Source organism: Salmo salar, chromosome 02 (genome assembly GCF_965601325.2).
Source record: "Salmo salar chromosome 02, fSalSal1, whole genome shotgun sequence".
Lineage (NCBI taxonomy): Eukaryota > Metazoa > Chordata > Actinopteri > Salmoniformes > Salmonidae > Salmo > Salmo salar.
In genome coordinates, this window is record NC_138292.1 from 51,416,984 (window position 1) to 51,444,773 (window position 27,790).

The 27,790-nt window shown below is 41.8% G+C and overlaps 1 protein-coding gene across 2 annotated transcripts in view; it reads right to left on the minus strand.

Annotated features, from left to right (window-relative positions):
• Window positions 1-27,790, minus strand: part of LOC106585252 (kinesin light chain 1) — a 38,799-nt gene extending 11,009 nt beyond the window's left edge. For both annotated transcript variants that reach the window (XM_014171264.3, XM_014171274.3), the window contains exons 1-13: window positions 27,472-27,790; window positions 14,653-14,927; window positions 13,358-13,588; window positions 11,952-12,030; window positions 11,371-11,599; window positions 11,046-11,133; window positions 10,384-10,485; window positions 6,233-6,406; window positions 5,553-5,652; window positions 3,355-3,404; window positions 2,712-2,767; window positions 2,490-2,598; window positions 2,033-2,149 (exon numbers count right to left, since the gene is read on the minus strand). In XM_014171264.3, the coding sequence (XP_014026739.1) occupies window positions 2,033-2,149; window positions 2,490-2,598; window positions 2,712-2,767; window positions 3,355-3,404; window positions 5,553-5,652; window positions 6,233-6,406; window positions 10,384-10,485; window positions 11,046-11,133; window positions 11,371-11,599; window positions 11,952-12,030; window positions 13,358-13,588; window positions 14,653-14,901 (1,584 nt within the window). In that variant the 5' untranslated portion in view covers window positions 14,902-14,927; window positions 27,472-27,790. The remainder of the gene's footprint in view (window positions 1-2,032; window positions 2,150-2,489; window positions 2,599-2,711; window positions 2,768-3,354; window positions 3,405-5,552; window positions 5,653-6,232; window positions 6,407-10,383; window positions 10,486-11,045; window positions 11,134-11,370; window positions 11,600-11,951; window positions 12,031-13,357; window positions 13,589-14,652; window positions 14,928-27,471) is intronic.

Below are 27,790 nucleotides of genomic sequence, written 5' to 3' on the forward strand. Positions count from 1 at the left end.
ATCATTTGTGGCCCTACACTGTCTGACAATTCTATCACATTTGAAAAGGTTTAGAGAAGACAAAGCTTTTGTAGTATTCGCTACGCTGCACTGAACGCAGTCAGCTAATGACATCAGTGTGAACCGCAGTGAGACTCTAGGGGCACCTTAGCAGCCCTGCTCACCCTGCAATGCAGTGTGCTCCTAGCCATCTACGGTAGGGACCAGGGCTGTGGAGAATCTGCTTTAAAACTGGTTAGAAACCATTATACACTGAGTATACCAAACATTAGGAACACCTTCCTAATATTGAACAGCCTCAATTCGTCTAGGCATGGACTCTACAAGGTGTCAAAAGCGTTCCGCAGGGGTGATGGCCCATGTTGACTAATGCTTCCCACAAGCTTGTCAAGTTGGCTGGATGTCCTTTGGGTGGTGGACCATTCTTGATACACACGGGAAACTGTTGAAAGTGAAAAGAACTGCAACGCTGCTGGGTTTGACGCAAACCAATGCGCCTGGCACCTACTACCATACCCCGTTCAAAGGCACTTACATTTTTTGTCTTGCCCTTTCACCCTCAATGACACAATCCATGTCTCAATTGTCTCAAGGTTTAAAAATCCATCAACCTGTCACCTCCCCTTCATCTACACTGATTGAAGTGGATTTAACAAGTCACATCAATAAGGGATTATAGCTTTCACCTGGTCAGTCTCATGTATACATTAAACCAAGTATAATATATAAAGACGTGATTAGAGGATATTAAGTTATTAATAATATGTCTTCTGGATTGACAAGTTGCTGGCAAAGAACCAAATCTATGTTAGAAATACACTACATGAGCAAAAGTATGTAGACACCTGCTTGTCGAGCATCTCATTCCAAAATCATGGGCACTAATATTGAGTTGGTCCCCCCTTTGCTGCTATAACAGCCTCCACTAGATGTTGGAACATTGCTGCAGGGACTTGCCTCTATTCAGCCACAAGAGCATTAGTGAGGTTGGGCATTAATGTTGGGTGATTAGGCCCGCAGTCAGCGTTCCAATTAATCCCGAAGGTGTTTGATGGGATTGAGATCAGGGCTCTGTGCAGGCCAGTCAAGTTCTTCCACGCCGATCTCAACAAACCATTTCTGTATGGACTTCACTTTGTGCACGGGGGCATTGTCATGCTGAAACAGGAAAGGGCCTTCCCCAAACTGTTGCCACAAAGTTGGAAGCACAGAACTGTCTAAAATGTCATTGTATTCTGTAGCGTTAAGATTTCCCTTCACTGGAACTAAGGGGCTTAGCCCAAACCATGAAAAACAGCCTCAGACCATTATTTCTCCTCCAAACTTTACAGTTGGCTCTATGCATTGGGGCAGGCAGAGTTCTCCTAGCATCCGCCAAACCAAGGTTAATCCGTCAGACTGCCAGATGGTGAAGTGTGATTTATGACTCCAGAGAACACGTTTCCACTGCTGGAGAGTCCAATGGTGGCGACCTTTACACCACTCCAGCCGACGCTTGGCATAGTGCAACAGTTCTGTACTGACGTTGTTTCCAGAGGCAGTTTGGAACTCGTTAGTGAGTGATGTAACCAAGGACAGACGATTTGTTACGCACTTCAGCGGTCCCGTTCCGTGAGCTTGTGTTGCTTACCACTTCGCCGCTGAGCTGTTGCTGCTCCTGGATGTTTTCACTTCACAATAACAGCACTTCCAGTTAAGCGGGGCCGCTCTTGCCGGGCAGAAATTTGATTAAGTGACTTGTTGGAAAGGTGGCATCCTATGACGGTGCCATGTTGAAAGTCAGAGCTCTTCAGTGAGGCCATTTACTGCCAATGTTTTCTATGGAGATTGCATGTCTGATTTTAAACACTTGTCAGCAATGGGTAAAGCTGAAATAGCAGAATCCAATAATTTGAAGGGGTGTACACATACTTTTGTATATATATAGTGTATATTTTACACTACATTTGCACTCTATGCCTTCCTAAATAATAATAAATAAATAAATAAATAATCTAAGTCTTAGGTGTGCGTGTCTGTGCAGTGCACTCACCCCGTTCCAGTCCACGCTGCCGTCCTCCCCCGCTTCGGAGGCGCTCTCATATTTTACGCTGCTCAGACTCTCCCTGCTCCTCCTCCTGTCTCCGTCTCTCTGCAGCTCCACCACACCCTGAACAAAACACACAAATCCGTTCAATATTGCAATATCATTTCACCTTTTGTTCTAACATTATTACTGAAAGTAATTGGTGCAACTGATTGTTAAAAAATAATTAAAAAAAATATCAGTAAACCATGCAGTCACAAACACACAATCAAGCAAAATAGTCCAATATACAGATGTGAAACACTAACAACAAATATGCAACAATAGATCTTAAAGTCTCTGTGGATGTCTACCTTCAGTTCAAGCATTTCCATAACTGAATATACACAAGTTTGGATTTAAACTCGAACGTGTGTGTGTTTATAAATGTGAGGGATTAGGTGTGTGTGAGAGAGAAGCTGACCTGTTTTCGGGACCTCAAGGCACACTCCTCCAGAGTCTCAGCGGCCTCCATCTTGCCTTGCCGGCGGTACAGAGCTCCCAGATTACGCAGGGTGGTGTTGACAGTGGGGCTGATGGACACACACCAAGGTCACTTCAAAAATCACTGCAGTGACTAGAAATGCTAATCAGTACCATTCCTTTGCGTCGGTAGTTCTAACAAGTCTTTAAGTGGACTTCTTACCTGTTCACCTTGCAATTTTTATACCAGCCGCCATAATCTCCATAGCCGTCTTTGCTCTGGTGATACAAGGATAGAGAAGGAGGGGGAAAGAGGAGCACAAAAATACATGTCACAAAAAGGGAAACCCCTCACATTCTCCAAAAAGTCCCTTCCGATTGACTCAGATATTTGACATCAAACACAGCGGGGCAACATCCTACTTAGAGAAAACAGAATTTAAATCTGTCCGGACCACCACTACTGACTGTTAGCAACGTGCACCTTCCCTTGAGGCATGTTTGGTAAGAGCTTTTGGTTGCTGCTGATCTCAGTTAGCAGGACATTGCTGCCTCGATGTATGTCATATCGCTGAGTCTACACAAAATAAGCATTTTTCCCCCTCATTTGTGACATTTAGCAGACACTCTTATCCAAAGCAACTTACAACAGTGAGCGCATACATTTCTATGTTGTTTTCTTACTAGTCCCCCATGGGAATCAAACCCACAACCCTGGTGTTTCAAGCGCCATGCTCTACCAACGGAGGAACACGGGACCAGACAGTATTGACAAGTAAACAAAATAGACACTCCTTATAAAAATGGGCACGCCTGCCACATGCCTGTGCTCTCTCCACACACACACACACACTTCACATACTCACCTTGCACTCCTCCCGCTCCTCGGCATGCATCCAGATGGGCTTGTTCTCAGCTGCAGAGACAGAGGAGAAAGAGAAAGGTGTGCTGTATGCTGGCAAAAACATCCTCAACAAGTAACAGACTGGCATTTTAACAAAACGGCAGGATACAGATGTAGACACCAGCACCTTGCTGACATGAAGGCAACATTAGTTAAACGTGGTTCCTTTCTTTCGTGAGACAAGATCCTATTGCAACCTCTCAATCTCAGTAATGGTTTGAGATCGTTTAAAACGCTGTTTCAACCCGAGACCAGAGTTCTGATAATCTCTCAAATTCACCCCCACCCCCTCACATAATCAATTGAGACCCATTTGTTAATTAACCGTGCATTATATTGGCATAGTAAGAAACTCAAGAGAGAGACAAGGTCACAATTTTGCCTCAAATTTATTGAGAATATGGAAAAGGAAATGTGAAAATAAAGGTCAACCCATCATTTCACATGTTAAATCTTGAGAGAACTTTGATGAAAGCATTTAATTATGGATAAAAAAAATAAATGAAGCATATTTAATTACATCAAAAAATATAATAAATCATTCAAAATAAAATCTAAAGAATATTGTCAATGTCAAAAACATTCAATACAAACTCAACATAACATGTGACTGAAAGACAACAGAAGTACAGTAAAGAAAAATACATGACAAATTAAAAGGATGTGGTAGCTTACTTGAAATATCTTGGCATGTTAAGCCTGAATAACAATAATAATGAAGCCATCATGCTTATCAAAAAAATGTGTTTGATAGTGTATAATAACCAACTTTGTTTTCTTTACAGCGACACCATAAGTATTATGCTAGTAGTTATAAGAAAAGGTTGGCTGTAGTATGTGTAGTGGTTATGTATGTGATGTAGTGTTACGAAGGCATTGTGTCAAGACTACTTCAAGAAGGGATTTCCAAAGAAAGTTGGTGAAGTAAGATGCCATGACAGAAGAACCCAAAAATACAATGAAACATAAAATGTGTCACTATTATAAAAATATATACAACAATGTATGGAATTTTACACAAGACAAAAACAAGCAACAAAACGAACAAAGTCTAAACACAAAAACCGAGACTTAAATATGTTTGTTCACATTCTTTATTTCGCAATTGGTAATAAATAATTAAATGGTGGGCAATATAATAAGCACCACCTATTTAAACCAAGTTGGATTTTGTTCTTGTGTCAGAAATGTGCATATTTCATTCTGGGAAAACCCCATCAATGTTCCACTCACCTTCATTGTTGTGTATCATATGCACATGATTATCCTACAATGTGACATGGCATTTAGAGTGAAAGTTCAAGAAAACCTTTTATGGCACTTTGATCATCCATAACACCTCAAATGAAAACGATCATTCATTGCGCATCAGAAACAGCTAACAAATGCTAGAAAACAGGAAAAATGTTCAAGTTCCCAATACATTCAATATGGGAAGTCGTCCATTTTTGTATTTTCTTCTTGGTATTAAAATACTTCTTTCAACGGGGGAATTTAACAAAACAGAATCTGTTAGCCAGATAGCCCTTAAAAAAATTCTAAATCTTTCCATCTAAAAATATATATTAAAAAAAATAATCGACAAAACAATCCTTTCATACACTCTATACTCCTAGTAACCAGTTGCTTTCTTTATGATCTAGAAAGCAAAAAATGATTTTGAAGTATTTATTCTGCAGACTGCTCTACATTTTACATTTACGTCATTTAGCAGACGCTCTAGCCTGCACTATTCTGTAAGTGGTTGAACCCTACACTTCAAGTCAAATGTTGACTATGTTCTCATTAGGAATGAACCCTTACACTTCAAGTCGACTTGTCAACTATGTTATCATTAACTGGGCATCATGACCCATCCTAACAATTGATGGCAAAATGTGACAAATCAGTTAGCTAGTTTGCCAGTACAAAATGCTGTGTCTGAAATAACGGTGTTCTACAATGTCAGAACCACAGACTTACTGCATGTCTGTCTGTGGTCAGTACAGTCCAGTGCTCTATTGTTCATTCTAGAAACGTAGGACTTTGAATTCATGTGAAAGAAACACTAGAACGTACTGTATCTTTGAGTAGATGAAGAACAGTTTGAAAAAAAGGTTTGCAAATAAGGAGGCAAAGTGACTGTTGTGGCCCTTTCGAGTTTTGGACTAGTTTGCTCACCATCCACGGATCCAAATTCCTTCTCGTGAGCTTGGGTGAGAATCTCTTTGTAAAGGATTTCCGCCTCCTTGTACTTCCCCTGCTTCAAGTAACACGAAGCCTGGGGGACGAGAGAAAAGGTTCAGACATTTCACCTTTGAACTACAAGTATGCACAAAGCAAATCACTGAACCAGGTTCTATCTACACAAAGCAACAACCAGCACAGTTAATGAGATTTAAAAGGAAACTAAGTTCGTTCCCTGCACCATCTTGTTTAGTCTACCACCAATATAAATAAAAACATAAGAGGATCAAAGAGCTACGGCAAGGATGAGCAACTTTGGTTCTCATAGGATAGGGTTGTCAAACTCATGCCACGGAAGCCCTAGTGTCTTTCTAAAACATTTTTATTAAGCCCTAGACAAGTAGGTGTGGGGAGTTAGTTAATCAATTAAGTGCAAGGGAGGAGCGAAATCCCCCAGACATTGGAATGAGTTTGACACCTGTGTCGTAGGGCCTTAGTGTCTGCAGGTTTTTGTTCTTAATTTGAAACCGCCGTCTGATTTAGATCTGGGGAACCAGGTGTCGGCACTTCTGTGCAATTAGTGTCAGATGAAAGAGGAAACCAGCAGACACAGAGTTGTTCACCCACGAGCAGGAGTAGTCACGAACGGCAGTCAAGCCAGGCAGCCCCCTCACCAGGTTGTTCTTGGTCTTGGCCACGTTGGGGTCGTCAGTGCCCAGCCTGCACTCGTAGATCTCCAGGGCACGGCAGTAGTAATACTCCACCTCCTCGTACTTGCCCTGATTCTGGCACAGCAGGGCCAGGTTGTTCAGCTGCTTGGCCACATCAGGATGGTCCTTGCCCAGCACCTATATGGGAGGCGAGAGGACAGAAGCATCAACCAACACGAGTTGAGGTGCAGCCAAATAATCATTGGAACACTTCTAAAGATGGCAACTTAACTCATTTTTTAAGATGTACTGTATAAAGTCTCAGTCAAAAGTGGACACCTACTCATTCCAGGGTTTCTTTGTTTTTACTATTTTCTACATTGCAGAATAATAGTGAAGACATCAAAACTATGAAATAACATATGGAATCACGTAATAACCCAAAGTGTTAAATCAAAATATATTTTAGATTGTTCAAAGTAGCCACCCTTTGCCTTGATGACAGCTTTGCACACTCTTGGCATTCTCTCAACCAGCTTCATGAGGTAGTCAATTAACAGGTGTGCCTTCTTAAAAGTTAATTTGTGGAATTTCTTTCCTTCTTAATGCTTTTGAGCCAATCAGTTGTGTTGTGACAAGGTAGGGGTGGTACACAGAAGATAGCCCTAAGTCCATATTATGGCAAGAACAGCTCAAATAAGCAAAGAGAAACAACAGTCCATCATTACTTTAAGACATGTAGGTATGTCAATGCGCAACGTCAAGATCTTGAAAGTTTCTTCAAGCGCAGTCGCAAAAACCAAGCGCTATGATGAAGCTGCCTCGCATGAGGACTGCCATTAGGAAAGAAAGACCCAGAGTTACCTCTGCTGCAGAGGATAAGTACATTACTTAATTGTACCTAAGATTGCAGCCCAAATTAATGCTTCACAGACTTCAAATAACAGACACATCTCAACATCAACTGTTTAAAAAAAATATATATATATTTTTCACCTTTATTTAACCAGGTAGGCCATTTGAGAACAAGTTCTCATTTACAACTACGACCTGGCCAAGATAAAGCAAAGCAGTGTGACAAAAAAACAACAGAGTTACACGTGGGATAAACAAAAGTAGAGTCAATAACACAAAATAAAAATCTATATACAGTGTGTGCAAATGGAGTAAGGAGGTAAGGCAATAAATAGGCCATAGTAGCGAAGTAATTACAATTTAGCAAATTAACACGAGTGATAGATGTGCAAGAAGAAATACTGGTGTGCAAAACAAAACAACAAAAAAACAATATGGGATGAGGTAGGTAGTTGGATGGGCTATTTACAGATGGGCTGTGTACAGTTGCAGCGATCAGTAAGCTGCTCAGATAGCTGATGCTTAAAGTTAGTGAGGGAAATAGAAGTCTCCAACTTCAGCAATTTTTGCAATTCGCTCCAGTCATTGGCAGCAGAGAACTGGAAGGCGGTCAAAGAGGTGTTGGCTTTGGGGATGACCAGTGAGATATACCTGCTGGAGCGCGTGCTACGGGTGGGTGTTGCTAAGGTAACCAGTGAGCTGAGATAAGGCGGAGCTTTACCTAGCAAAGACTTAGAGAACCTGGAGCCAGTGGGTCTGGCGACGAGTATGTAGCGAGGGCCAGCCGACGAGAGCATACAGGTCGCATTGGTGGGTGGTATATGGGACTTTGGTGACAAAACGGATGGCACTGTGATAGCAAACTGGATGCAATCTGAGTAGAGCGTTGGAGGCTATTTTGTAAATGACATCGCTAAAGTCGAGGATTGGGCTAGTCAGTTTTACGAGGGTGTTTGGCAGAGTGAGTGAAGAAGGCTTTGTTGCGAAATAGGAAGCCAATTCTAGATTTAACTTTGGATTGGAGATGCTTAATGTGAGTCTGGAAGGAGAGTTAGCCAGACACCTAGGTATTTGTAGTCGTCCACATATTCCACATAAGTCAGAACCATCCAGAGTAGTGATGCTAGCTGGGCGGGCGGGTGTGGGCAGCGATCGGTTGAAGAGCATGCATTTAGTTTTACTAGCATTTAAGAGCAGCTGGAGGCCACAGAAGGAGTGTTGTATGGCATTGAAGCTTGTTTGGAGGTTTGTTAACACAGTGTCCAAAGAAGGGACAGATGTATACAGAATGGTGCCGTCTGCATAGAGGTGGATCAAGCCTTGGCCAGGTCGATGAAGACAGCTGCACAGTACTGACTTTTATCGATGGCGGTTAGGATATCGTTTAATACCTTGAGCGTGGCTGAATAGCACCCGTGACCAGCTCGGAAACCGGATTGCACAGCGGAGAAGGTACGGTGGGATTCAAAATGGTCAGTGATCTGTTAACTTGGCTTTCAAAGACTTTAGAAAGGCAGGGCAGGATGGCTATAGGTCTGTAACAGTTTGGGTCTAGAGTGTCACCCCCTTTGAAGAGAGGGATGACCGCGGCAGCATCCCAATCTTCAGGAATCTCGGACGATACGAAAGAGGTTGAACAGACAAGTAATAGGGGTTGCAACAATGGCAGCGGATAATTTTAGAAAGAGAGGGTCCAGATTGTCTAGCCCAGCTGATTTGTACGGGTCCAGGTTTTGCAGCTCGTTCAGGGCATCTGCTATCTGGATTTGGGTGACGGAGAAGCTGGGGAGGCTTGGGCAAGTAGTTGCGGGGGGTGCGGAGCTGTTAGCCAGGGTTGGTGTAGCCAGGAGGAAAGCATGGCCAGCCGTAGAGAAATGCTTACTGAAATTCTCGATTATCGTGGATTTATCGGTGGTGACAGTGTTTCCTAGCCTCAGCGCAGTGGGCAGCTGCGAAGAGGTGCTCTTATTCTCCATGGACTTTACAATGTCCCAAAACTTTTTGGAGTTAGAGCTACAGGATGCAAATTTCTGTTTGAAAAAGCTAGCCTTTGCTTCCCTAACTGACTGTGTATTGGTTCCTGACTTCCCTGAAAAGTTGCATATCGCAGGGACTATTTGATGCTAGTGCAGTACACCACAGGATGTTTTTGTGCTGGTTGAGGGCAGTCAGGTCTGGAGTGAACCAAGGGCTATATCTGTTCTTAGTTCTACATCTTTTTGAAAGGGCCATGCTTATTTAAGATGGTGAGGAAGGCACTTTTAAAGAACAACCAGGCATCCTCTACTGATGGGATGAGGTCAATATCCTTCCAGGATACCCGGGCCAGGTCGATTAGAAAGGCCTGCTCACAGAAGTGTTTTAGGGAGCGTTTGACAGTGATGAGGGGTGGTCGTTTGACCGCGGACCCATAACGGATGCATTAAACAAGACAGTGATCGCTGAGATCCTGACAGAAAACAGTATTTCTTGAAATGTTCCAGATTGACTGACCTTCATGTATTAAAGTAATGGACTGTCGTTTCTCTTTGCTTATTTGAGCTGTTCTTGCCATAATATGGACTTGGTCTTTTATTAAATAGGGCTATTTTCTGTATACCACCCCTACCTTGTCACAACACAACTGATTGGCTCAAACGCATTAAGGAAAGAAATTCCACAAATTAACTTTTAAGAAGGTACACCTGTTAATTTAAATGCATTCCATGTGACAACCTCATGAAGCTGGTTGAGAGAATGCCAAGAGTGTGCAAAGCTGTCATCAAGGCAAAGGGTGGCTACTTTGAACAATCTAAAATATATTTTGATTTGTTTAACGCTTTTTTGGTTATTACATGATTCTGTGTGTTATTTCATAGTTTTGATGTCTTCACTATTCTACAATGTAGAAAATAGTAAAAAATAAAAAAATCCTTTAATGTGTAGGTGTCCGAACTTTTGACAGGTACTGTATATATACACACACAACATTAATATTTTATGGCTGCCATGAAACCATTAGAACTATTATGGGACAGAGTGACGGCATAATATTTTATTTTTTACAAACCTCCGCCATCAAAGCTATAAAAATAATTTATTGTCATGTAATATGACCTCAAAGTCTCGCCATGTTAAAAATCACAATGAGCTGGTGATGAACTTCAGTTATAAGCACCACCTATGTAAAGTTACTTTTCAATTCTAGATTGCGACATTTACAATTGTTGAGTATATTAATTAGTAATATTGCTAATTGAACGTAGCACAGTACAAATTACCTGACATTGTATCATTGTACCAAGTATGTCTGCACTGGATATGTTCTGCACTAGACCTACCTTCTCTCTGATCTCCAGAGCCCTCTTGCAAAGGGGCTCAGCTTCCTTGTACTTCCCCCTCTTTCCATACAGCACTGCCAGATTGTTCAGTGTCGCAGCCACCTGAGAAACAGAAGGATTAGTGAGCAGCTTTCATCATGTTATGTAGCTGCTCTGTGCCTGCAATGCGGTGAGTCAAACAAGGGAGCCTGTACTGTTTAAATGCTCCCAAAAGTACAACTACAAATGTGTCGTCTTGTAAACCTCTACTATATATTGACATTAATATAAATTGACAATAGTTATACAATTTGTGATAACCAACATTTCAACTTTGGGAGCATTTACATTCCTATTATGCTCATGTACTATCAAGGAGCTTGTCATGTGTATGCTTACGAATGGATATTAACTAACTTCTCTCTGCCTAGATGCCTGCCCAAGTGCTGACACAACCAGATTTGCCATTAGGAACGTGCTAAATAGTACATTCCTGTAATGTATTATTGGCCAACATGCTTTAGGATTAGCCAGCCCTTGGAGCCGCTGACGGCAGTTTCAACCTGACCTTCTCCAACCCATGTCCTTACGAAACCCATTATAAAAAATAAAAAAAACACCAGAAAAGTCCCTTTTGTCTAGTGAGAGAAATAAAGATTGCTCCAGTTGGTAGACTAACTCACCGCAGGGTGGTCTTTCCCAAGGGTTTTCTCCCGGATAGACAGTGCATCATTGAGCAGGTGAGCCGCCTCCTTGTATTTGTTCTGGTCCCTGACAAAAAGAAAAATACATAACAGGTCTAAAAGAAAAAGACCCTGAATAAACTCGGTACAGAAGGGAGAAGCAGTGTGTAGATAAGTGGTATTGGTGGTGAAAAAGTGTGGTTATATAGGTGTTACAGTAGAATGATAAAGGATTGCAGCACATAAGTGTGATAACCTTTTTCCTGCTGGAGCCGTGTTAATATGGTGGCTACAACACAAAGACCAACCCAAAACGCACACACACCTGTAGACCAGGGCCAGGATGTTGAGCATGGTGGCCACGTCAGGGTGGTCGTGTCCGGATGTCTTCTCCAGGTCCTCCAGGGCCTGTTTGCAGAGGGGCACGGCCACCTCGTAGCGGCCCTGGGAGGCGTACTGGATCACCAGGTTGTGTAGGGTCCTCAGGCGGGCCGGGATCTCATAGCCACCCTGCTGGGCTGCGGCCACCGCTGCACTGTTATGCTGGTGCGGCACTGAAGGAGAGATGCAGTTTGTTCACAAGTAGAAGTTTTGGGCAATTGCTGCAGAATTTTACATTCATAGAATTTCTAAATCAATATTATATATTTTGTATACAATCCATAGAATACATAAACATTTGAAGATCAGTAAAATGCCAGTTCTATGCTGATAAAATTATCAGATGAGGGTGCTCAGCTCAATATTAGAGCAACTCAAGTTCAAATATGGGACCTTAAATAAATTTAATATGACGCAACAGGTTGTTGTTTGACGTTATACACCAAAGCAATTAACATTCAACTAAAATAAATAATCTATACTAATCCGACGCAGGATATGGTTGTAGGTAGACAGACCGCTTACTTCCTTGACTGTTTTCCTCCTCATCATTGGGGAAAAGGTCGTCCAGTGTATCTTTAGGAGGCTCTCCATCTTTCTCCTCCTGGAAAAAAACAATTTGTCACTGATTGGTTTAAGGAGTGGAATTCTAATTCTATACTCAGTGACATTTGCCAAGACCCACCCCACAGTTTTAAACAGCTGGGGGAGCACTTTTGAATAGAAATTGAAGTTACATTGTGCCTTTCAATTCGATGGAAACTTCTTGTGGCCATCTGGGATTTAGAGTCAATGTTTGACATTGCATATGAAAATCCATGCCGCAGGGTGCTCAATGAGACTCATGTACCTCATCACGGTTCCCTTCAGGCTGAACTAGAAATACCTCACCCCATCTTTCACATTCATACCCCTTGTCCTTGCATTCTCAAACATGTACTAGAATTATAAATATTCAACAGCTGACATTTGAACGGTTCTAAATTCCAGTGGACTACATCTGGTACATATTAACGAGCTCTCGTCAAAATGTATAAATGTTAATGACTAAATTAATTGCCTTACCAGCAGCCAAAGGATAGAGGACTTCTGCCCACCATAAACTTTAATCAGTTCATAATGGTTGGTGCGTCATTGTAAATTTGAATTTGTTCTTAACTGACCTGCCTAGGGAAAATAAAAATTTAAGTAAATGAGACCAATTCATTCACCTTGGCAGCCTGCATTGCTCAGAGGGAAGAATAAATTAGATTACAAGAGGAGTGAAACGGCTATTTTATGACAGAATATGGAGCTTGTCAGTCAGGCCTGGGCAACTCCAGTCCTCGGGGGCCTGATTGGTGTCACAGTTTGGCCCCAGCTAACACACCAGACTCCAATAATCAACTAATCATGATCTTCAGTTAAAAATGAAATTAGTTTAAAATCAGGTGTGTGTGCTAGAACGTGACACAAATCAGGCCTTCGAGGACTGGAATGGCCCAGGCGTTAACTAATAGGCTGCTAGGCTTTACAAAAGACGTGCTCTCAGCTTTCATTTAATCTTGTAGGGAGAATTCCCTAGCCATCAATCCGCTCTAAAAATGATCTTGCACGTTAATGGAGAGATCAAAATCCTGGTTGAGAATAGAGAATGTAGACTATAGGCAGGAGAAAAGAGGTCAAGTATTATCGATAGGTCACAGTTGCAACCCGCCAGAAGCGACTTCATCAGCTGAGGCTTATGCAATGCCTGATTACTTGCATGATGATTACAGCTCTCGAGCTGGTTCAATTGTTTATGATCAAGGAGTGTGTGTATATATTACCTCAGAGAAGGAAATGTTATCATCATACTTCATGAACTGATTCGCGAGCAGTGCGTTTGTGCTTGTGTGTAAGCAATTGTGTTGTGCATTTAAGTATGGGTGTGTGAGTGCATAACAACTCACAGTAGGGGACACATCCTCGTCATACTTCTTGAGCTGGTTCATGAACTCCAGGTGCTTCTTCTCCTCCTCCAGCTGGGCCACACTCTGCTCACTCTTCTGCAGCTTTTGCTGGGTGCCCGCCAGCTCGTCCCGCAGCCACTGGTTCTCTTGGCACAGCCGACGTACCTGGGCACGCAGCTTCTGCTTCTCCGACTCCACAGCGTTCAGATGGGCAGACAGGGCCATCATCACCTGACAGAGAAAGGGGCATACATGCAGAGGGATCAATTAATTATGCATCATTGTATGCGATTCAGCCCTAGTACCATGCTTCAGGACTACCTGGCCCGACAACTCCTGGCTGTACCTGTCCCCAGTCCACCTGGTCGTGCTGCTGCTCCAGTTTCTACTGTTCTGCCTGCGGCAATGGAACCCTGATCTGTTCACAAGTTGTACTACCTTGTCCCAGATCTCTCTTTTGCTCTCTCCCACTCTACCGAACCTGCCCTCTCAACCTCGGAATGCTTGGCTATGAAAAGCCAACTAACATTACTCCTGAGGTGCTGACCTGTTTCCCCTCTACAACCACTGATTATTATTTGACCCTGCTGGTCATCTATGAACATTTCAACATCTTGAAGAACGATCTGGCCTTAATGGCCATGTACTATCGCCACCCGGCACAGCCAGAAGAGGACTGGCCACCCCTCAGAGCCTAGTTCCTCTAGGTTTCTTCTTAGGTTCCTGGCTTTCGAGGGAGTTTTTCTAGCCACCGTACTTCTACATCTGCATTGCTTGTTCTTTGGGGTGTTTGGCTGGGTTTCTGTATAAGCACTTTGTGACATCTTTATAAATACATTTGATTTATTGAAATACGATTGATTGATAAAGGTAACAATTTGTGGCAGCTGTGGATTCCTGTGGCCAGAGACAGGCAGGCTACATAAGCCAGAGAAAGACTAGTCAACTTCAAAACATGAAACTGACGCATGCAACATTAATTCCAGTTAATGTTTACTTTATTTAACTAGGCAAGTCAGATAAGAACAAGTTCTTATTTACAATGATGGCCTACCAAAAAGCAAAAGGCTTCCCGCGGGGACAGGGGCTGGGATTACACATTCTTTAAATAATAATATAGGACAAAACACACATCACGACAAGAGACACCACAACACTACATAAAGAGACCTAAGACAACTCATGGGGATCCACCCCAAGAACGGATTGATTAACAGTGCTATAACCACCCCAAGTCTCTCCCGTATGGCTTACTCTCTCCATATCACCCAGGGACCGTCAACCCTTACCCTTACCTGCGCCTCGCCCAGCCCCAGCTCGATCATCTCCACTGACTTGCGCAGCAGGCTGGACTTCTCGTGCACCAGGTTGGCCTCCTCGTCCTTCTTCAGGCAGCGGATGGTCTCCAGCAGGCTGTGCAAGATTGAGTTGTGCTCGCTCTTCAGCGCCTCTAGGCCCTGGATCACCAGCTTGGTGCTGGAGATGATCTCCTCCTGGGACAGCTTCTCCAGACGGTCCTCCCTGGGGTACACCATTGTTGACATTGCCTGGTGGACCTAGGACTTAGAGGCTGGTGGAGGGAGAGAAGTGGAAGAAAAAGAAGGTGGAGGTTAGGTCACTCTTGGGGCAGTGGTTCCTTTTAATGCAATGACCTCACTTTCGGGTATTTTCTTTGGACCCATCAGAACAAAACAATAGCAGACTTCTATTCACGAGATTCCAACATTGAGACTTCCACTGTCATTATCAGCAGAAAAAAAAGCACTGCTCCAGCAAACCTTCATTGAGGTTGCTCTGTTTACAATCCATGCTACATGTTTTTAATTAAACTGGATAGATGTACGAGAAAATGGAAGCCTTGGGATAAAAAAATGACAGGGTAGGAGTCCAATCTAGCCCACACTCTCTACACTCCCTGCAAATCGACAAAGTCAGTGGAATAAAACACTTGGCTCCCTCTGCCTTCACAAGACAGTCACATGATTATGCTTGGCGTGGGCATAGCAGCAGAAAATTAGGCTAATCCCTGAGTATTTAGCCCTGAGTTCATCACCAAAGCGCTTGTAGATAAATATGAGTAAACTGTTGTAGCCAACTTAATGTGCATTTCCATTGTGGAATAATTCCGCTCTAGTCACTCGTATTGGTATTCCTATTCCAAAACAGGCAGATAATCTCTAACTCTGTGATTTTGGCATTTAAATATCCCATTAAAAAGGTCTGTTTAGAGCCATGGAAACAGACTGACAGAAATAGAGCACCAAGAGCCAATCATAAAATGAGAACTAGTCCTGCAACTGTGCCTACGTATCGCTTCCCCTGGATGCACGCTTTGCGAACGCAAGTGTGCACACACACGCAGCTTGACAAGAGTAGTACAGTACGCTACTAGCTTGTATGACATTCCTTTCATATTGAAAACACACATAGCATCGAGCCCCAATCCATTCTTTTCAGCAAGCCTCCTAAAAATAGGTTGACTATACAGCCAAAACCTATAGATTCAGAAGAATACAGAATTGCTTTTATGGGATTCGGCTAAATGTAATCTGGAAACAAACTAAAAGGATATCTAGACTCTAGATGTGCTGTAGACTACACTGAACACAGGGTAAACAACTAGTGCAAATGGTAGCACATAGGCAGTCACCAATGTTGATTCTAGGCGTGAAGGATTACAGAGGTCTAATTTCAAACAGTAATGGCGCTTTTACAGGAGCATATTTCATGAAAGCGGCTACGAAGCCACAATTAGACTTCTCAAAGGACATCTGTAGGGAATTTCAAGTCAGATTAACCTTGAGGCACAGTCAACAGCGTTATTGCCCGGGTGGGGGGGGGGGGGGGGGGGGGGGAGATTCCCTTTGGAGGACGCCATGTTCCAAGAAAAATACATGATTCTTTGACAATTTTTTCAAAACCATAACTCAGTTAGTCCATATGTTCAAAAAGTAATGTGATCTGGTATCAAAAACACTATAGATTTACTTTCATGGTAAAGCGAAGTAGTATAGTACAGCAATAATGCCACACATGTGAGCCTAGCATACAGCAGTGATCGTCTTCACAGGGACAAGTACTGTTAACCTGTTTGGAATAGGGGGCAGTATTTTCACGGCCGGATAAAAAAACTTACCCGATTTAATCTGGTTACTACTCCTGCCCAGAAACTAGAATATGCATATAATTAGTAGATTTGGATAGAAAACACTAAAGTTTCTAAAACTGTTTGAATGGTGTCTGCGAGTATAACAGAACTCATATGGCAGGCCAAAACCTGAGAAGATTCTATACAGGAAGTGCCCTGTCTGACAATTTGTTCTCCTTCTAGGGCATCTCTATCAAAAATACAGCATCTCTGCTGTAACGTGACATTTTCTAAGGCTTCCATTGGATCTAGGAAGGCGCCAGAAAGTGGAAAGAGAGCTCTCCAGTCTCTGGGCGAAAAACAGCAGGGGTTTTTGTGAGTGGTCCTTCTGAGAACAATGACACTGAGGCGCGCGTGCACGAGACGACTCCATTTTTTTCTTTCAGTGTTTGAATGAACACAACGTCGCCCGCTTGGAATATTATTTTTATTTTCCGAGAAAAATAGCATAAAAAAATATTTTAAACAGCGTTTGACATGCTTCGAAGTACGGTAATGGAATATTTTGAATTTTTTTGTCACGAAATGCACCGGCGCGTCACCCTTCGGATAGTGACTTTAACTATGGATTATTTCGAACCAAAACAACATTTGTTGTTGAAGTAGAAGTCCTGGGAGTGCATTCTGACAAAGAACAGCAAAGGTAATCCAATTTTTCTTATAGTAAATCTGAGTTTGGCCAAACTTGGTGGGTGTCAAATTAGCTAGCCGTGATATCTACTCAGAATATTGCAAAATGTGCTTTCACCGAAAAGCTATTTTAAAATCTGACACCGCGATTGCATAAAGGAGTTCTGTATCTATAATTCTTAAAATAATTATGTATTTTGTGAACATTAATCATGAGTAATTTAGTAAATTCACCGGAAGTTTGCTAGTATGCTAGTTCTGAAGATCACATGCTAATGTAAAAAGCTGTTTTTTGATATAAATATGAACTTGATTGAACAAAACATGCATGTATTGTATAACATAATGTCCTAGGAGTGTCATCTGATGAAGATCATCAAAGGTTAGTGCTGCATTTAGCTGTGGTTTTGGTTTTTGTGACATATATGCTTGCTTTGAAAATGGCTGTGTGATTATTTTTGGGAGGGTACTCTCCTGACATAATCTAATGTTTTGCTTTCGTTGTAAAGCCTTTTTGAAATCGGACAATGTGGTTAGATAAAGGAGAGTCTCGTCTTTAAAATGGTGTAAAATAGTCATATGTTTGAGAAATTGAAGTTTTGGCATTTGAGGTATTTGTAATTCGCGCCACTCTATACCATTGGATATTGGTGAGGCGTTCCGCTAGCGGAAAGTCTGTCCCTAACAGGTTAAGCTACAGTTGGTTAAGATGTAGGCTAGTAAATTAATAATTAGAAAAAAATTACTCATCACAGTATGTTAGTTAGCTGTGGGCAAAAAAGGAAGCTTGAAATGAGCGCTCTTAATTATTTACACAACGTCCCAAGGAGCACACTCAGAAGAAGCACAAAAAGGCACAAAGCAGAAAAATCATCATGATGTTGGCTCACATGAATAAGGGATATTGGGTTCCCTCAACAGAAAACACTAGCCAGGGTTGTACTAGCCTGCATTGTATTCCCTTTCAGTCAATTTAGGAAAATTAATTGAAATTCAACAGATGAATTAACAATTGCTCATAATTCTTTACTGTGGAGTTTACAATTAATGAATTTGAATTAAGTTCCTGAATTGACATGGTATTAACCCCAATCCCAGCTTCTAGCAAATATGACGACGGGCAGGGCACACTACCATTTAAAGGAGAAGGAAGCTGAAATATAAAATTGCCCTCCTTCTCGCTTCATCTGCATAATAGACCACCACGAGCGACAAACATTTCCTGAGAACAATGTGGGTAATGCAGACGCTGCCTCCATCTCCACACCCTGTCTCATGCCACCCTGTCTCTTTGGTAGCATAAAGCCATTCCTCTCCAATCCCATCACGTCCAGATGGAAATACAGGGCCCAATGGTGAGCTATATTTTAGGTGTTGATGGCTATGGGAGTGCTTTATCTTCTCCTGCCTCTGGTCTCTGCCGGTTACTAGTGGATAGGAGGGATTGGCAGGACTGATGTTTCTGATTTAGGGACACGTGGGAAGGAGGCACAGGTGGCTTTGGTTGGGGAGATGAGATGTAGGGACAGCTGGAAACCTACTGGGGATGTTAATAAAAAAAAGAATACAACTTCAAAATAGCTTGGTATACACTCATCTTATCATAATATCACAAAAGCCTTCTTTGCAAAGTGGTGAAATATTGTTGTAACCTATTGTTTACATTTTGATCTTCCATAAACATGAGTATAGCGAAACCGGAAGATGCTGTTTATACTGATGGTGGATCAGCTAAGCAACCATCTTTTGAAGAACCTGACTTTGTGCTCTTCACTTCTTCTACTAACGATGTACAGTATTGACATTTGCAAGTAGACATTTTACAGAAAGTAACTAAGATTGACAGCCTTACATGAGTCTTGAACAAATGCATCTGCAGCCTTCTAATCTATCCATTAACTCATGCAACAATCAATAACATAGCCTCTCACAAGTTGACTGCAAGGATCAGGATATGTAAGACTGTGCAAAGAGCACATTCTATAACATAAGCTACCTAACAGTGGTGTTCGCTAAAATTACCACATGCTTACAGGCCTAGGTCACACATGCATGCCATTAAGTCTTGCTCTGGACTAGATTTCATAGGCTCAGCATTTCGTGTCTGGTTCCTCTCAGGGGTTCTTCCTGTGTTCATTCGTAAGACTACACTTTCCCATAACGTTTCCGCCCAACTGTGCCAGATTTACTACATGTGAACATAGGTAGGCCTATTTGTACACAATATAACATTTAAATAATGCATTGATGCTCACAGAACTCTTCTTGCTTAGATACATTGAAGGCCTTTAGACTATAACAGACACATGCATGGACTTCAGATCAACGCATATAACTTCAAATTTCTCAGAACTCTTTTTGAAATCAACACAAGTCCAATTTACACACACATATTTAAAGTTAGTTCTCCATCTAAGCACCAATCCTATCAAACCCAGTAAGTCAAAAACAATGTACTTCCGGTGTTTTCCAGCACAAAACAAATGTTACGGAGATTGAATGAAAAGCACTGCCGAGTCGCTAACCACCCTCTCCCCTTCGTCTCCTCAATGTGAAGCACCAAGGCTAAAGATGTTTTTAAAAGCCGGTTTATAAAAGTAGCTGATCTGATATAATGGCTCTTCAAGCTGACATTTTCCAACCAGTCTGACAATGGTGAGTCAAAGCAATGAATCATTGATGCTGGTTCAAATGCCACGCTGCCTCTTTCACAGTGAGGCAGAAGGAAAGGGAAAGAGGGATACCTACCTAGTCAGATGTACCTAGTCAACTGAAATGTCTTCTGCATTTAACCCAACCCCTCTGAATTAGAGGTGCGCGGGGCTGCCTTAAAAAATAAAAAATAATCAGCACTCGGGGAACAGTGGGCCTTGCTCTGGGGCAGAACGACAGCTTTTTACCTTGTCAGCTTGGGGATTCGATCCAGCAACCTTTCATTTGCTGGCCCAACGCACCTACCCGCCAGAGCGAGGCAGAAGGAGCGAATAACTAGCACAAGTAGAGATCTGAGATAATTGGCTCTCTTCAGTCTCTTGGCTGTGTCTTCTTGTTACTCGTCTCCATTACTAGAATATCAGTAGAAATCCCAACCTGTCTGGTTTGAGAGCAGTAATCAGATAGTGGCATTAATAGGATGCGTTTTATGAAAACAAAGCTTGAAATTTGCCACACACCTTTCTCTCTCAGTACAATTAACAAGCTAGCTAGCTAGAGGTTGACCGATTAATCGGAATGGCCGATTAATTAGGGCCGATTTCAATTTTTCATAACAATCGGAAATCAGTATTTTTGGACGGCGATTTTTTTTTTTAACCTTTATTTAACTAGGCAAGTCAGTTAACCTGTTAGGGCTAGGGGGCAGCATTGACACGGCTGGATAAAAAACATACCCGATTTAATCTGGTTACCACTCCTACTCAGTAACTAGAATATGCATATACTTATTACATATGGATAGAAAACACCCTACATTTTCTAAAACTGTTTGAATGGTGTCTGTGAGTATAACAGAACTCAAATGGCAGGTCAAAACCTGAGAGATTCCTTTACAGGAAGTGGCCTGTCTGACCATTTGTTGAACTTCTTTTCCATCTCTATCATTTACTAAGGATCTCTGCTCTAACGTGACACTTCCCACGTCGTCCATAGGCGCTCAGAGCCCGGGAAAAAACAGAATGTCGTCATTCCAGCCCCAGGCTGAAACACATTATCGCCTTTCTCAAGTGGCCGATCAAGAGACACTAGCTTATGTGCGTGACCCCGACCGCCCCCGCCTTTGGGATTTTTTCCTCTGTTTGCCGAAAAGGAGATTCCCTGTCGGAATATTATCGCTTTTCTACGAGAAAAATGTCGTAAAAATTGATTTTAAACAGCGGTTGACATGCTTCGAAGTACGGTCATGGAATACTTAGAATTTTATTGTCACGAATTGCGCCAAGCGCGTGACACTTCTTTACTATTTCGGATAGTGTCTGGAACGCACGAACAAAACGCCGCTATTCGGATATAACGATGGATTATTTTGGACCAAACCAACATTTGTTATTGAAGTAGCTGTCCTGGGTGTGTATTCTGACGAAGACAACAAAAGGTAATGAAATTTTTATAATAGTAAATATGATTATGGTGAGTGCTAAACTTGCCGGGTGTCTAAATAGCGAGCCCGTGATGCCTGGGCTATGTACTTAGAATATTGCAAAATGTGCTTTCACCAAAAAGCTATTTTAAAATCGGACATATCGAGTGCATAGAGGAGGTCTGTATCTATAATTCTTAAAATAATTGTTATGCTTTTTGTGAACGTTTATCGTGAGTAATTTCGTAAAATGTTAGCGAATTCCCCGGAAGTTTACGGGGGGTATGCTAGTTCTGAACGTCACATGCTAATGTAAAAAGCTGGTTTTTGATATAAATATGAACTTGATTGAACAAAACATGCATGTATTGTATAACATAATGTCCTAGGGTTGTCATCTGATGAAGATCATCAAAGGTGAGTGCTGCATTTAGCTGTCTTCTGGGTTTTGGTGACATTATATGCTGGCTTGAAAAATGGGTGTCTGATTATTTCTGGCTTGGTACTCTGCTGACATAATCTAATGTTTTGCTTTCGTTGTAAAGCCTTTTTGAAATCGGACAGTGTGGTTAGATTAACGAGAGTCTTATCTTTAAATGGCTGTAAAATAGTCATATGTTTGAGAAATTGAAGTAATAGGATTTTTAAGGTTTTGAAAATCGCGCCACCAGATAGCAGTGGCTGTTACGTAGGTGGGACGAATTCGTCCCGCCTAGCCTAGAGAGGTTAAGAACATTCTTATTTTCAATGACGGCCTAGGAACGGTGGGTTAACTGCCTTGTTCAGGGGCAGAACGACAGATTTTTACCTTGTCAGCTTGGGGATTCAATCTTGCAACCTTACGGTTAACGCTCTAACCACCTGCTTTACATTGCACTCCATGAGGACCTGCCTGTTACGCGAATGCAGTAAGAAGCCAAGATAAGTTTAATGCTAGCTAGCAACTTATCTTATAAAAACAATCAATCAATCATAATCACTAGTTAACTACACATGGTTGATGATATTACTAGTTTATCTAGCCTGTCCTGCGTTGCATATAATCGCTTAGGTACACGTTGCTCCAACCATGAACATCAATGCCTTTCTTAAAATCAATACACAAGTATATATTTTTAAACCTGCATATTTTGTTAATATTGCCTGCTAACATGAATTTCTTTTAACTAGGGAAAATGTGTCACTTCTCTTGCAAACAGAGTCAGGGTATATGCAGTAGTTTTGGCCGCCTGGCTCATTGCGAACTGTGAAGACTATTTCTTCCTAACAAAGACAGCCGACTTCGCCAAACGGGGGATGATTTAACAAAAACGCATATGCGAAAAAAGCACAATTGTTGCACGACTGTATCTAATCATAAACATCAATGCCTTTCTTAAAATCAATACAAAGAAGTATATATTTTTAAACCTGCATATTTAGCTAAAAGAAATCCAGGTGAAATTGTGCCATTTTGCGTTCATTGCACGCAGTCAGGGTATATGCAACAGTTTGGGCCGCCTGGCTCGTTGCAAACTAATTTGCCAGAATTTTACGTAATTATGACATAACATTGAAGGTTGTGCAGTGTAACAGGAATAACGTTTTGTTTTCGAGATGATAGTTTCCGGATTCGACCATATTAATGACCTAAGGCTCGTGTTTGTGTGTTACGTTATAATTAAGTCTATGATTTGATAGAGCAGTCTGAGCGATGGTAGGCAGCAGCACGCTCGTAAGCATTCATTCAAAATAGCACTTTCGTGCATTTTGCCAGAAGCCCTTCGTAATGCATTGCGCTGTTTATGACTTCAAGCCTGTCAACTCCCAAGATTAGGCTGGTGTAACCGATGTGAAATGGCTAGCTAGTTAGCCGGGTGCGCGCTAATAGCGTTTCAAACGTCACTCGCTCCGAGACTTGGAGTAGTTGTTTCCCCTTGCTCTACATGGGTAACGCTGCTTCGAGGGTGGCTTTTGTCGATGTGTTCCTGGTTCAAGCCCAGGTAGGAGCGAGGAGAGGGAAGGAAGCTATACTGTTACACTGGCAATACTAAAGTGCCTATAAGAACATCCAATAGTCAAAAGGTATATGAAATACAAATCATAGAGAGAAATAGTCCTATAATTCCTATAATAACTACAACCTAATAGATCTTACCTGGGAATATTGAAGACTCAAGTTAAAAAGGAACCACCAGCTTTCATATGTTCTCATGTTCTGAGCAAAGAACTTAAACGTTAGCTTTTTTACATGGCACATATTGCACTTTTACTTTCTTCTCCAACACTTTGTTTTTGCATTATTTAAACCAAATTGAACATGTTTCATTATTTATTTGAGGCTAAATTGATTTTATTGATGTATTATATCAAGTTAAAATAAGTGTTCATTCAGTATTGTTGTAATTGTCATTATTATTACAACACACACACACACACACACACACACACACACATACATACATACATACATATATATATATAAAGAATTGGCCGATTAATCGGTATCGGCTTTTTTGGACCCCCAATAATCGGTATCAGCGTTGAAAAATCATAATCGGTCGACCTCTACTAGCTACATGAGGAAATAGGCATAAGAACTCCAAATCAATATGGCCCTGAACATGTATTGATTCAACATGCCTAAATTCAGTCCTGAAGAACATGATTCCCTATTTGTGCAAGACTAGTACCTTTTCTGATTACATATAGGCAATTTCAGTAAATGGAAGAGGTTTTATGATTTTACAGCATTTCTCTCCGATTCGTTCATTTTCTCCTTCCTCTAATACAGGGGTGGGCAACTCCAGTCCTCGAGGGCCTGATTGGTGTCACACTTTTTCTACATCCCTAGTAAACACAGCCGATTAATCAAATTGCATTCTAAACTGAAGATCATGATAATGTGATTATTGGAATCATGTGTGTTAGCTGGGGCTGGGACAAAACTGGGACACCAATCAGGCCCTTGAGGACTGGACTTGCCCACCCCTGCTCCAATAGGTCAGACACCGAGAAATCTGACGAACAATAGGTACTTAGCACAGAAGGAGGCCGTTGCTTCTCTTGCTAGACCTGGTACTGTCGAACCTGCCGTTTCTGTTTGTAGAATCGCAATGCTCGGCAGTGGCCGACTGAGCCGATCAGAGAGCATGAACCTCCACGTGGGGGAGCTGGCAGGAGTGACAAGAAAAAGGAAAAACAACAGTCTTTACATCTAGCTCAGGAATTTTGTGCTTGAAGGATTTTTTTGTTAGGTTTGATATGCACTAGCTCGTTAGCTAGCTAATGTTAGCTTGCCAACTGAAAAAGGCAGTCACACTTCACATGAAACTAATGGGGTGGTAAGGGCAGCACAATGTACACAACACAAATTTATTCACTAAGCGAGCTATCTAGCAAGATGAGGAAATAATAAAATTCACTATCCATTATCCCGTACTGCCAGTGCACTTGCTAGCTAATGTTAGCTTAATGGTTAGTATCACCATTTGCCAGTAGCACAGCATAGCTAGCTTATCCACTGAATCTCGGAGGCTTACAGTCAGCTGCTTCATTCAAAAATAATCCATTGTGATTTAATTATAAAATGTTGCTAGCTACGCTAGTTATGGCCATCTGGCTAGTATCAAGAAGGGCTTACTACCATTACTAGCTAGCTAACATTAGCGCAGCTTGCTAGTTAGCTAGCTAACATTAGCAATCTACAGCAGGCACAAACCAAATGTAACAGTGTAGGTTCCGCCCCAACCTGGGCTCGAAACCAGGGACCCTTGCACACATCAACAACTGACACCCACAAAGCATCGTTACCCATCGCGCCACAAAATACGCGGCCTTTGCAACGCAAGGGGAAACCCTACTTCAAGTCTCAGAGCGAGTGACGGCACTGATTGAAACGCTATTAGCGCGCACCACCGCTAACTAACTAGCCATTTCACATCGGTTACACAAACAAACTCCTGCCACCTTGTGGTCTGAAGTATTTACGTTGACAAGAGACAATTAAAAGTATTTCCCCTGAGTGTTGCGAACCATTCAACTGGAGATAAAAACACAACCTTATTCATGCTTCAATTCCCTGCAGTGGTAAAATTGTTATGAGAAATGGGTAATGATAGGAATACATAGGAAATGGAAGGATTAATTGTCAATGGAGATGTTCTCCTCAAAGTGTAGTAGCTATTAATGTTTCAGATATTGTATGTTTCGTAGGCCTCTTTGTATGTACATTTGTCTGACGAAGGGGGCAAGGGCCCAACATGATTTCAAAAGTCAGCCATAGTCCAAGAGTGCACATTTTACAGCATCACGGGGGTCAATTATAGGCCTATTACTGTTTGTGTCAGTCTGCTTCAAGGTTTCACCACCAGAGCACACCTTTATTTAACAGAGCACGCTGAGAGGAATCTTCACTGCAAACTACTATGAAAATATTTGCAGAGGAACAAAAGACTTCATATAGTACTGTATATCTTCTGGGTGTGTGCATTTGAGCACCTGTCTGGTAAAACTGTAACTAGGGGACCAATTTCTTCCTTTTATCTCACTCTTTCAGATCCAGTGACATATTTGACTGCTGTTATGAGCTGTCTGCAGTCCAAAGGTCACTATTTCTTCACTGGCCTTGATTTAACTTCTCCACTCCAGTAAATAAAAGGCAAAGTGGACTGGACAAGCATCTCTGCTCAAATCGTTTGATGCCTGTTATTAGGAAAAACCGGCAGGGGGGCAGGGCTCTAAATGAACATTTGTAGCACTGGTGCTCCCAACCTAAATTCTAGTTACTTTTGAAGTACATGTTGTGCCCTACAAACTAATATGAAAATCTGTAAAACGCTTGATAAGAATACCTGTCATTGAAATTAAAGACATGTGGAATATTAGGTTTCTACATTGTATAAAAGCACTACTTTCCTATTGAGATGCATTACATTGAAAAAAAACGGCAGATTTGTATGAGGACATGCAAGAGATCTGTCATTCATTCATTGCGATGATCATTGATCTCCTGAAGAAGCTATCCCTTATCCTTTCTGTGCCCCCAAAATGTGAAGATATACTGGTAAAGTTGCCAGGTTATTAGCCAATGAGGTAACATGACTGAAGTGTAAACAAATGGTTATCGACGTTGACGAGCGAGTAGTTTTAGAACAGCCCACGACATGGTTTATTAATGTAAAACGCGGTCCCGTTGATATACTGTAAGACCTAGTCGGGCTACAAGCAAGCCGTTTTCGCTGCAGTAATGGTGAAACCATGACTAACGAATCTGCACTCCCTTGTTTCTCTAGGGCACTTGGAAACAACGGTACAGCAAAACGTTATCAGTACAATAATTATCTGGGAGATTTTTCATAGTCACACAGTGCTCCCAAAATAAAACTCCTGGTCCCATGAGAAGGGTGAAATTGCGGCCCCCTTCATACTTCTATTGGTACATTTTTACGCTAGGACTCCAGTACACAGGCGCGAAGCGAGGACGCTCCAGTACAATAGGTGGCGGTAACGTTGAATGCCAATCACCAATAAACACCAAAGAAGAAGAGGCGGGGGTGACAATGGTGGCTAGTTAGCTAGGACACGGTATATGCAAAACCAGAGATTCCAACAAGTAGGTGTAGATATCACCATAGACAACTGTGGGCCATTTGGTAGGATTGTATCCCCAGCTATGGGTAAACAAACAGTGATTTAAGAATACTGCAACAGCTTTAATGTTAGTTAGTCTAAGCATGTCAGTTAACAAATTAGTGGCAGAATAAGTATCATGCAAATCATGTTGTGAAAGCCAAGTATGTTAATAATGACGAGGCTGCTGAAAACCTTCATTGAAACGACAAATGAAGCCGCCAAACTGAAGTTAATTAAATGGGAGGAACAAGGAGTACCCTACGGCTATATCCTACTCGGGGGCGTGGTCACGTTACACCACGACTCGCCGTGTGTATCTAGACAATAGCATGAAGATAGCAGGGGCATTAGTGCATCAATCAATGGGATGCACCCCTGCCCAGTCATGTGAGGGCCTAAAGAATTGATTTCAATTGACTTATTTCCTTATATGAACTGTAAACTCTAAAATGGTGCTTTTGTATTTTTTTCCCAGTATAAATAAAACAGGCCTTTACAAGGACTGTTATTATAGGCTAATTTCAGTCTGTAGCTGTGTAGTCAATAGGGCAAGAACAATCACACTGCCCGTGTTCTTTCTTATGCAAAGTGTTGAATTCTGTGAGTCAAGACAAAAACACATGATGCTATATGCATGTGGTTACATACCTAAATTGGTGAATTCCTCGTAGGACAGCCAGGAACTATAAGAGCCTTCTCGATGTACATACACACAGCTGAGCCAGCAAGAAACCTATCCCAACAGAATTCGCAGATAAGCGCGGAGATATGGTTTGGGATAAATGCGTGGAATTTTTCACAAGAACGACGCCATTTCATTGCGCACAACTGACAAACAAACCCATTTGACGATACATTCTAACCAAATAGCATGGTGACCGCAATGATAACTGGTGTTGCCAACTGAGCATATTTTCGTCAACCACTAACTGAGCTCGTTTAAAATCCAAAATGTCTTCCTTGGTTA